The following is an 11,259-nucleotide window of genomic DNA, read 5'->3' as shown; positions in this document are numbered from 1 at the left end:
TTAAACATGCAATGACGAATGGATTTATTTTCATTTAATTAAGATTGCATAGCTAAAATTGATTTACCTAACCACTGTAGAAAGAGAGAACGGTTAACTCACTGGGGATCCATCGCTCCATACGTAACTGGTTCCTGGGTCAGGGGCACTAAGTCCAATCCAGACTCTTTCAGAGCTATAATGGGCCAACCTATATTAATGATTTAAATATGCAACCTGTGAGAAATGTTTAAGGAACAATTGTTTGCCTAATTTCCTAGTTATCTGATGATGCAATTTCCCAGTGCTCTCCTGGGGCCTCATTTGTAAAACTGTGTGTGGCGAATTTGCGTCAGAAGTGGCGTACAGATGAAACATAGGATGTGAGGACGCACAGAAATATTCAGATTCATAAAACCGCGCGCATGCATAAATGTGGCGCAGCTTTGGCGGCTTCATGTCACGCCCATAATTGACCTTAAATACTTAAAGTCAGTGAAACGCCCCCAATTAATATTCATCCATATCGACATCATGCACACAGAGGTAAACAAAGCAAAGGACTTTCACTCATTGTGAAGCTGTAGTTCTTGTTAGAGAGGTGGAAAAGAGGAAAATGTGTTTAGAGGGCACAGTGTGGGCATTGCTAATGCCAAAAAAACAGTAGAGTGACAACATATTGCAGACGCAGTTAATGCCACATCCTCAGAGGTCGGACCAAGGCCCAAATTAAAAAGAAATGGTCCGATATTAAAGTTGATGCAAAAAAAACGCCTAGCGCTACCCCGAGAAAGTGTTTATGCCACGGGACACTGGAGCTGAGGCAAGGCATAGTTTTTCCGAGTGCTCCTCTGTAATGCTGGGCCCAAAACAGCACAGAGATCCAACAGGACAGCTCGATGAAGTCGGAACTGGCTCTGAGGCCACTTTTCCTCATTTGCCAGCTAGTCTTCTTACTGTCGGTCTCCATTTGCCACATCTTCCAACATTGCAAAGCCAGCCATTGTGCGTCATTACGCATGACATGCCTTTACCCATTCATTGGATTGTATCTAAAAAGCTAAAGGTGTCGGAATTAATCTAATTGTAAATGACAAATAGTTCTGCGCAAGGAGCACGTAATTAGTAAAACATTCTATTGCACCTTTCACAGTGGTTAAAACATGCTTTAGAACTACAATAAAAACATAAATTTCAAACAAAAATAAAACTATCTAAAGCCAAAAAATAAACACTGTATAAAACACTATGATAGGCTACTGTAGGCTATATGATGACCATATTAAAATGATGTGGTCCGCCAGATGGAGGCATCGAAAACAGCATCAGTCTATTTTTTATTGTATTTTTCATGAGAATAAATTCCATAACATGCCAATATAATTACAGAACATTTGAGTGTTTTTTGCAAATATATCTTTGTTTGAGTTTACGATAGTATCTTGTTTTATTTTGTCTGTTTTTCACCGCAGATGGATCAAACAGGTGTTTGTGTAGGATATTAATTGTAAGAATGGCTTTGTGAATTCTTCTTATCATCAATAAAGGAAATATTTTGATTTGTTTTACATAATGGTCTCAGATTCACACAGTTTCGTCGCCGTTTCTCATTTCACTGCTCATTTTACGCCTGGGTCACAGCGTCCGTGGAGGACCGCACATTTTCCCGTCAAGTTTGCTTTTTATAAATCCCGATTCTTGTGTAGAGAGCGGCGTACGTCTTCTTTTGTGCATACGCCATGTTTATAAATGAGGCCCCTGGACACTAGCCAACCTTCATCTTTTGCAACCAGTTTTGTACTTTTTTTTAAATTCCTTGAATCTTAATTTTGTAATTTGCCATTTACTATACACTTACAAGATGTTCTGCCAATAATCATCCTTATCACCTGATATTCATTTTGACAAACAGGACAAATTTACAGCATGTCGAAAGAGTGACTACGTAATTTAGACTGGGAAGATGTTGTCAATTGTAGCCCTAATTGTATGAGACCAGGTCATACTGTACCTTCTTTCAATCATTTGCTCAGCAGCGCTGTGGATGCTGAGCAGGTCTCCTCCGATGGCCCTGCAGTAATCTCTGGCCTCATACCAGGTCCTCTTGTTTGAAGATGACCCTGAAAACAGCTTGACCAGAAGACAAAGAGGTTCAACATGGTTTGGTAGTGTGACTTCACAACAAACAGTTGCACTCTTTGTATGTGTGCCTATCAGAGTAGTTTATATGTTTTGTTTATAGGTAATGGCACAATCGTATACACATTTTGCTGATGGCGTTACTATTTGGAGTTGGGTGGGCAGCCACTCACAATAATACAGTTTTCTCCTGTTTTTAGTAAGGGAGGTAAGTGATTGTAATTTGGTGTCTTTAATTTTGTTATATATTAGGTTATATCTACTACCACGCTAGCTACATACTACATTGTTGTCATGGTGGCCTTTCTCACCCCAATCATTTGTAAAATTCTACAATAAGAAAATGTCTTTATATATTTCAACAATAGGCTCAGACCTTAACCTGCGATTTGGTGAAAATTAGTTTGTCTTATGTTGTGCCTTAGCCAGTCTTTAACAGGGCATAACATGCCTGACTTTAGTATTGGTGAGGAAAAGCTCTAGTAGAAACCATTGCTCCTCTAAGTAAGCTTAGATGATCAATTCAATCACAGAAGTCAGTTAGCAAATACATCAGATTTGCAGGTGTATGTGTTGCACTCATGTTTTTAAGCTGCATTGAATTTCACCTTATAGCAGAAGTTTCTTGTTAGTATTTTATTCCAGCCGTCTGCACACTTGAGAGGGGTAGGAGTTGGTGGTGCAGGCGTTAAAACAGCCCCCTCTGCCAGGTGTTTGCAAATGTATTTTGTCTTATTGGTGCATGGCATAACATCCCAGAGGCCAGCAAAAACCCCAGTTGACATGGCAACGCAGCCCTGTTGGTAACCTTGCATTGTGGAGGGAGAAATTGTAAACTGTCAATTGTCAAGGCAATTTCGGACACATCTTCCAGATGGAGTTTAAAGTGTATCCATACCTGGCATTTCGGCATTCCAGTGAGTAAACCTCACTGAGTCTGTGTTGGTCCACACAAATTGATCAATGTCTTTCTGGTTTGAGAGGCCTAGCCAGAAGTATTTCTCTGGTCTCATCCCGACCAAGCTGACGAGGAAGGCATTATCCACCCTGAAAATATTTACACAATTAGGGTCACAGGATTTGTCATATCTGTGAATGATGTACCCAACATTTTTGTTTGAATTTTGTTGGAAGTCCTAATAAATCCCATTACATCTGAACTACTAAATATAGCTTGCTCATTTTTAGTATGCTCAAAATATTTTGAGTCAAAATAATATTTTGTTACCCATTTGAAACATCAGCTAAGTAGGCATCTGAGGTCTTGCAGTCATCTTTGGCTTCATCAAACGTCTTTGTCTCCGTTCCTACAAAGTAGCAGTAGGAACCATGTCTTTTCCAACCCTGGATTGTATTAAAACAAGTGGGAACATGTCATTATGTTGTGTTCTTATTTAGTGTGATTAATTCATTTTCAGAGAACAAAAAGCTAAACACAACAAAATGACTAATATGTCTGCAGGAATCTGACATGGTTGCTGGGGAATAAACCATTACAGTATAAACCAGAGACAGATATTTTGTCATACATTAGAAGAAGTAAAGTTTACGCACAGTTTTGCAGCCTACATTCTGCTCCACTTCATCTCCAGAGGGTTCAGAGGCACTCATCTTCATACAAATGAAGCCATGTTTCTCATCACACATACGGTCAGCCCAGTTCCCATTCTGCAACAAATGAAGCACATTCAAATGTTTATCTATGTAAAATCTGGATGCACCAACAGATAAACGAAATACAGTGTATGTTGTCAGAGAAAATCCCATTCTCTTAAAGGTACACATTTATTATCAGATACATACCTATACGAGTATACAAAATGTAATAAATTCGACAAATATGTAGACACCCAAACATTCCACCATTTTGTGATTGTTGAACATCTCATTCCAAAACCACAGCTATTAAAATGCTACTATAACAGCCTTCACTCTCTTTGGAAGGCTTTCTACAAGATTTTGCAACCTGGCTGCAGTGATTTCCACAAGAGCATTAAGCCTCTACAAAGCAGTCCAGTTCAATTCCGTTTGTTACACAGTGGAACGTTTTCTTTGCGTTTCCATTAGCAAAGGTTTAAGATAGTACCTTGTACTATCTTTGGTACCACTTTTGGTTCCAAGCGAGCTGATACTATAAGGTGTGGTTAAACACTGCAGACCACTAATTGGTCAGAGAGAATCGTCACTTGCGCGACACGGGACATCCTTCACAAACCCACAATTTTTAAATAGCCAGGCTACCGTCAATAGCAACTGCAATTTTTTTCCCCGCTTGACCCAGATTAAAAAAAAAAAAAATAGCAGCCCGCAAACCTATGACATACACTATGCGCTATAAGCGACAAGGTACAGACATTCCTCTGTTTGGTTTGCTAATGAAAAGAATCAGTGAGTGTCACATTGAAGATGATATCACGTAGTTTTACGCAGCGTCGCTATGAGGGGGTGCTATCAACAGTGGAAAACAAAAAGAGAAAAGTACTGGTCCCAAAAAACTGAGTCGAGCAGAGCCGTACCATACAGACGGCAATAGTGAGGTCAGCCAGTGATGTTGGGGGATTAAGCCTAAGTAGTTTGCATTTGGTGCTAAGGTCAGGGCCTTGTGCGGGCAAATCAGGCAAGTTCTTCCACACCAAACCTGTCAAAACCATGCCTTTTTGCTTTATACACAAGGGTGTTATTGTGTTGAAACAGGAAATAGCCTTCCCCAAACTGTTGCCACATAGTTGGAAGCACACTGTTGTCTAAAATATCAGGAACTAAATGGCCTAGCTTAAAACATCCCAACAGAAAAAGTACACAAAAGTATGTGGACAGCGGTTTCCATCCTCATTTGAATAAAGTGTAATACGTAACTGCACAATCTGCCAGTTTGCTTGTAGCAGGTTTGTTAGTTGGATAAATAATAATCATTTTACAAAAGGCTGGCATATGCACCATATCCATAGCTCCTTACCTCTCCCCTGATGAGAACACAGTCTTCTTGGTCTGTAAAGACAACAGGTTTCCCAAACTCCCAGCTGGTAAAGCTGACAGTAGAGTGGTCAATCCAGTCAAACAGCCCTTCTGTCTTCTTGTCATTCAGTCCAATCCAAAGCTCATCAGTGGATGCTGTAGACGTGCACAGAAAAAAATGTATCTTTGTGGATCTTATTGTGGAGCTCTGCTAAACTTGCTATGCCTGTTCACTATGTTGTGTGTCAGTTGGAGACTCTTGTTGGTCATCACTGCTAGGGGAGGTGGAGGCTTACTGGTTGAGAGATCCGTGTACAACATCCGACAATAACACCAGTAATTGGTATTGAATAGGGGTGCACGATTCAGAAAATGTCACGATTCGATTCAATATCGATTTCTAGGCTCAAGATTCAAGTAAAAAAAAATTCAAAAAAGGATTCTCGATTAAAAAAATGATTCACAGTATGTAAATGTAGTTACTTTTCCCATGTGACAACAAATTAAATGTAGTTTGATATTACTTTATATGTCTTCATACAAAAATAAAAAAACGTTTGCAACTAAAAACTGCAAAGTGCCAAGCTTTGGCCAGCTTTCAAATACATTTAATTCAAGTATAAAACTGTTAAATAAAAAGAGCTTTTCGTTCAGAGTTCGGTGGGAGTTTAGAGCATTGAAAGAGAGTGCGTTGGTTTACTGGCACGGTAGGAGGAGGTAGGTAGGTTGTTGTTCGTCCACATCTTTAATGTTAATCTCTGGGTGATGGCGTACCATGTGAGTTCTCATCTTTGTGGTGTTTGCAAAATACTTAACTTTTGCTTTGCAAAGCCTGCATGTAGCATGATTCCTATCAAGTTCCGTCTTCGGTCTTCCCCTCGAGGTTATAAAAGCAGAAATGTGCCCAAACTCTTGCCTTCAATGAGGATGAGCAGGTTGAATAATTCTTTCTGTGAGGTTTGCCATTGTTTGCGCCGACTAAACTATTTCTGCTGCACTCCTTCTTCTTTTGATTATGACAAGAGTGCCCAGGCGTCAGTGTGAATTCAAAGCAGCACCATCTATGGGAATGGCGAGCTAAACTAATTTCAGGACAATAGTATACATGCCATAACAAAATGAAAAAAAGAAAAAAAAAATATGAATTGATTTTTGGAATTCTATGAATCGATTTTGAATTGGTAGAGCTTGAATCGCGATACAAATGTGAATCGATTTTTTTGCACACCCCTAGTATTGAAGTGCTAAAGAAGTAACCCCCCTGTAAGGTTTTGCTTAAGAGTGGCGCAAGGAGAGGCCTGCGAGCTCACAGGTGTGTTTGTTGTAAAGACTTCTTCTTTCAAGCTATACTTCATTTTCTTTACCATAGCCAAGTTGAGAGATGACAAAGCTTTGGTCCTCCACATTGCGGATGCTGACTAGGTCCCCTCCTTCTTTGCGGCACACTTTCTGAGCATCAGACCATGTTTTCTGAGTACGTTGGAGGTGGAAGCAGTGGCCACTGTAGGGAATCCAAGGGCTTGAACAAAATCCTGTCTCAACAGCTGATCATGAAAAGAACAGAGAAATATAAATATGGAGTCACTGATATCATGCAATTAATTAACCAAAGAGAAAATAGTAACACAGTAAACTGTGGAAATAGAATAGAATACAATTGATGGTTTTCTTTACCTTCAGTAGGAGCCACAGCTCCTTCACTGTAGCAGATGTACCCCAGTTTCTTGGTGCATGATGAACTTTGCCAGGAGTACTGTACAGCACCATCAACAATTGCGCAGTCGTATCCCGGATTAGGAAGTGGATGTCCTAAAACAAGAGGATGGTTAAACCTAAAATGTCAGTTCTCAGATGTGTCTGAGTTATCAAATTCACACACATTTTATTCATAACACCTAAGAAAATTATAATGCTAATAAATTACATAATTTTAAATTCAGTAGTATAGCAGGCCCAAACAAGAATTGTAATACAAAGTTAGTAGTATAAGAGAACGGTAGAAACAGCAATGAAAAAAAGAATAAGTAAAAATAGAAAAAAATAGAATGATATGCTTGTTAATAGCTGGACTGGTGTGATGATCTGCCTGATTATTTTGCGGAGCAGTGAAGATTCATCATGCTGTTGAAAATGAGTCATGGGTACATCAGGGATACAGTAGACATGTTTTGTAGTGTGCTAAGCTAAGTTCTGAAATACAGTAAGTTTCACTGGAAATGGAGTTTGAATAGAGACACAATTATGTGTGATTTGAAATGTGCACATTATTTTGAACACTACTATAACCAGATTTAAATGCAAACAGAATCTAATCTAGTCTCTAAATTCAGGCACTATTATTGTGAGTCTTGAATCTAAACTGCTGAACAATCAGACGTCCTCTGTTCCCGTAACTGTCTGCAGTGTAGCCCTTGCAGTGGTTTGTAATAGCAAGTTGCAAAAAACACAACTGTGTCTAAAGTACAAATGATAAAGGAAATATGGAATATATACAGTACATATAGATACAGTAATCTTATAATAGAAGTGGAAATAAAACTTACCTGAGTCCCAATTCAGATAACGGTAAGGCCTTCCATTAGACCACTGCCAGCCATGTTCTGGGTGCCGGATGAGTCCAGACCAAAGCTTGTCCCCCTGTCCCCTGCCCGCTGTCCCTAGTAGTGCTGTGAGTGTGTTTGTGTGTTTACAAAATAAAAAAGGCATATGAAACAAAGACGATAAAATGATAATGAGTAAGGCTCAAACATCAATCAGAAGCCTGGCTACTGTCATAACAGAAACATATTCATGCACACATTTTAATGTATCAATACAAGTAGTGTTTATATATAGTAGATGTATAGTAGTTGCTCCTTACCTGTGATGTAAGCCTTCTCGTTAGGATCGGTGATACTGAGCAGGGAGGCCCCCTGCTGTTTGCAGCTGGCTTCAGCCTGGGGCCAAGTCAGAGCTGCCTGTGTGTTGAGCTGGTAATACGCTCCTGTTGTGTGTTTGCTCCAGTGTTCTCTGGCTGTGAAATATACATACACATATATGGAAATGCTTTGCAAAATGTAAAAAAAATGTTTATGTAACATCAAGTTGTACATTATGCCTCCATGTTTACATTGAATGTCAAATTATTAAAAGTAAACTAGTGGTAGGTCATAAATCAGAGAACGCCCATTATTATCCTGAAAGCCTTTATTATCCTCTTCATTGTAAATCTGTGTACACTTTAAAAATCATGCATTGTAACCATTGCAGTGATAAACAAAAACAGGCAGTACTTACAGTTAGTTGGGCAGTAGCCCCAGACCTCATGTTCATATTTAGTTTGAACTGCACACCAACGTCGATTATCCCGGGAGTCAGTCTCAGTGCAGGTTGAGTACCAGTGGTCTTTGTACAGGAAGGGAAACATGCAGGGTCTACCATTTGCATTTCCTCCAATAGTATAAAGTTCTAAATGGATACAAATAACAAAACAAAGAATAGCTTGAGTATTTTGAGAACATCTGTACCTGTAGTCATTTACATTTTATGAAAATTTATGACACACTACTTCACCACTTATGATACAAAATAATTCAAATCTGGGATGGAGTCCTTTCAGTGTCTTTTTTATCTTCATGACTCAAATGAGTCAAATAAGAAAATGAATATAATAGAATAGTGTTTTATACTGTACCTCTGTATGTTCTTGCACAAGCACCGCTGGAGGTCCCTGAAATTGTGAGGTGGTTATTGGGTCCTATTGTTTTGGAGAGAACTGCTGTGTTATCTGCAGTGAGCTCAATGTAAAGCTCTTGGTCTTTGAGGGCGAGCACTGTTCCATTCTTGCATTCCCACTTTTGGAGGTCGCTGTTTTCATCACATTCGTAGAGGCTTAGTTCACTTCCCACACTTTTCCCTTGGACGCCCAGGCACTTATGTAACCCCCAAACCAGTAGTCGCTCACCAGTTGTCCAGCGTATGTCAAAGCAGTAGTTACTTCTTTTAACCAAACAAAAACCAGTGGCCTTGTTAGTTAGTAGAAATGGTGAATCTGTAGAGAAAGATTGTTCAAAGAATCAACAATTACAGTTGTGTTTGTGATAGAATGCAGAAGAAATCCAGATTGAAGTTGTTTCAGTTGTGTCTTTTGTGGGATTTTATATAACACAGACAATATTACTGACAATTATTCACAGAATAAACAAAAATGTAATAACCAAACAATATTTTTATAATTAGAATCACAACCACCATAAAACATTGAACTGTAACATATCTACAAACAGGCTAACACAGGCAACACACTGACGCATGGGAAAGGACTCAACAATCTCACATAGAGTTAGGTATATCGAGCAACGGGCTCAGTAAAACCCCCATAAAAACCTTAAAATTAAAAGTTGGAATACTGTACCATTTGAGGCCAAACATTGTAATGTTTGGATGAGAAGCACCAAGGCTGTGCACGTTATCTTCATTGTTAGTATTCTTCTGAGATGTCTCACAGCTGAAAACTTTATCTATGCATTGCTGGCAGATGATTTAGGAGTTGTGTGAATGATTGTGGAAAGAGGGGCATTTTAATAGCACTTACCCATCCTGTGACGTCATATCACAGACATACCACAGTGTTTCCTTCTGTTTTTAATGAATCAGCATCATGTCTCAGACTTACGGTATTTGTCAAGTATACTGCATTCCAAGAACCCCTCATCCAGTCACACACACAGTATTTTTCAAGTATTTCAGATGAATAGGGAAGGTCAAATGCTGATACAGTATTTGGTTTTTCTTTTGAAGGGTGACTATCGTTTTTTTCAACCTGGCCCAATTTCCCATATTTTTGTCTCTAAGTGACTGATGCGATTGGGAACAACAATATTTGACATTGGTCCTGTATTAAGCAAGATCGCTGCAGTCGGCAGCGGGGAAACAAGCTACAATGTAAGTTAATAAGGCAATTGTGCAGCTTGTTTTTTACATTCACATAAGTGCTCGTTTTGCCACTGACAGGCTCAGAATAATATTCTAAGTGTCTGACAACATTATGGAAAGGATCTCTAAGGAGGTCGACCTTTCTGTTAAAGGGTAAGATCCTTTTTTTGAACATAACATCTGCGAAATTGTGTTTGCTAAACCCACCAGACTCCATGTAAATACAGGTACGATACTTAAACAGTAATTTAAGTATCGTTTAAGTAACTTCATTCAAAGTTGACAGTAACAAAATAAAAACTATGAAAAGCCGTTTAGGGTCGTCTTTCCACTTTTCCAACCATCACAACTCTAGTTTTTTTTTTCCCAACTTTATTTATTTTGATTTTAACAATTTCACATTGGGAAGTGACACAACATAACAAACAAGGTAAACACAGCACAGCGGAACCAGTACGTCACTTCCCCTCAAATCCCCACCCACCCGCAGTCTAACCGTGCGTTCATGGACATCGGAAAAACGTTTTTCCGAGTGAAAACGTCATCCCTTCCTGTGGGAATCAGAGGTGATAGAGATAGGTGAGAGATTTTGCTAACCGAGAGATTTTGCTAACCGAGTTTCCCAGTTGGTGACACGTTGTTGACAACTGACGTTTGATGTAGGCGACTTTGGTTCACTCAACATATTTCAATGACAATAAACTTATTTATTGTGGACAAACGCCTCTGCTGAGAAACATACACAGACATAACATGTTTCAAATTATTCATAAATAGGCCTGTGTATAAAAAAAAAAACTACACCTTATCCGTGTCCTTTCCCGTTCGTTGTCCTGCAGATAACACAAACACCTGACGATGTGCTGTTTGTATGCTCGCATAAGAAAACAGCAGCAAATTATTGTGGCCTCCATGTTTTCACCAGGTTTTCACACACCTGATGCTCTAGGCTACAGCCAACAGTTTTTGGCAGTCATGCAACAAGTTCTTATGCCAAACGCCAATATAACAGAAGAAGAAGAACACGCATCCCGATCGCGATATTACGAATCCCACTATGGCCACGCCAAGACCTGCCCTTCAATAGCATTCACACACTACTATTGGCCAGGCGTCCATGCTTACATGTTCAGGTCCTATCCCCTGACCAATCCCCTAACCCTAACCTTAACCACTCAAGGTCAAATGCCTAACCCCAACCAATCGAGCTGCTTCGTAGGGCGGGTCTTGGTGTGTCCATAGTGGGATTCGTAATTTTGCATCCCGATCCTA

At 39.5% G+C, this 11,259-nt stretch overlaps 1 protein-coding gene and 1 long non-coding RNA gene across 2 annotated transcripts in view; one reads left to right on the top strand and one right to left on the bottom strand.

Moving 5' to 3' along the window:
* LOC116045940 overlaps positions 1 to 907 on the top strand; it is a 25,531-nt gene extending 24,624 nt beyond the window's left edge. Inside the window, exon 3 of the long non-coding RNA XR_004104032.1 lies at positions 803 to 907. This is a non-coding gene — a long non-coding RNA (uncharacterized LOC116045940). The remainder of the gene's footprint in view (positions 1 to 802) is intronic.
* The window catches only part of LOC116045938 (macrophage mannose receptor 1-like), a 26,560-nt gene extending 16,939 nt beyond the window's left edge, over positions 1 to 9,621 (bottom strand). Inside the window, exons 1-14 of the mRNA XM_031293969.2 lie at positions 9,467 to 9,621; positions 8,747 to 9,103; positions 8,350 to 8,520; positions 7,934 to 8,086; positions 7,617 to 7,739; positions 6,748 to 6,882; positions 6,438 to 6,617; positions 5,075 to 5,229; positions 3,673 to 3,786; positions 3,347 to 3,462; positions 3,017 to 3,165; positions 2,727 to 2,926; positions 1,991 to 2,109; positions 103 to 175 (exon numbers count right to left, since the gene is read on the bottom strand). Coding sequence (XP_031149829.1) covers positions 103 to 175; positions 1,991 to 2,109; positions 2,727 to 2,926; positions 3,017 to 3,165; positions 3,347 to 3,462; positions 3,673 to 3,786; positions 5,075 to 5,229; positions 6,438 to 6,617; positions 6,748 to 6,882; positions 7,617 to 7,739; positions 7,934 to 8,086; positions 8,350 to 8,520; positions 8,747 to 9,103; positions 9,467 to 9,530 — 2,109 coding nt within the window. The 5' untranslated portion in view covers positions 9,531 to 9,621. The remainder of the gene's footprint in view (positions 1 to 102; positions 176 to 1,990; positions 2,110 to 2,726; positions 2,927 to 3,016; positions 3,166 to 3,346; positions 3,463 to 3,672; positions 3,787 to 5,074; positions 5,230 to 6,437; positions 6,618 to 6,747; positions 6,883 to 7,616; positions 7,740 to 7,933; positions 8,087 to 8,349; positions 8,521 to 8,746; positions 9,104 to 9,466) is intronic.
* Between the last annotated feature and the right edge of the window lie 1,638 nt (positions 9,622 to 11,259).

Source organism: Sander lucioperca, chromosome 9 (genome assembly GCF_008315115.2).
Source record: "Sander lucioperca isolate FBNREF2018 chromosome 9, SLUC_FBN_1.2, whole genome shotgun sequence".
Classification (NCBI taxonomy): Eukaryota; Metazoa; Chordata; class Actinopteri; order Perciformes; family Percidae; genus Sander; species Sander lucioperca.
This window is presented reverse-complemented; position numbering and strand designations above follow the sequence as displayed.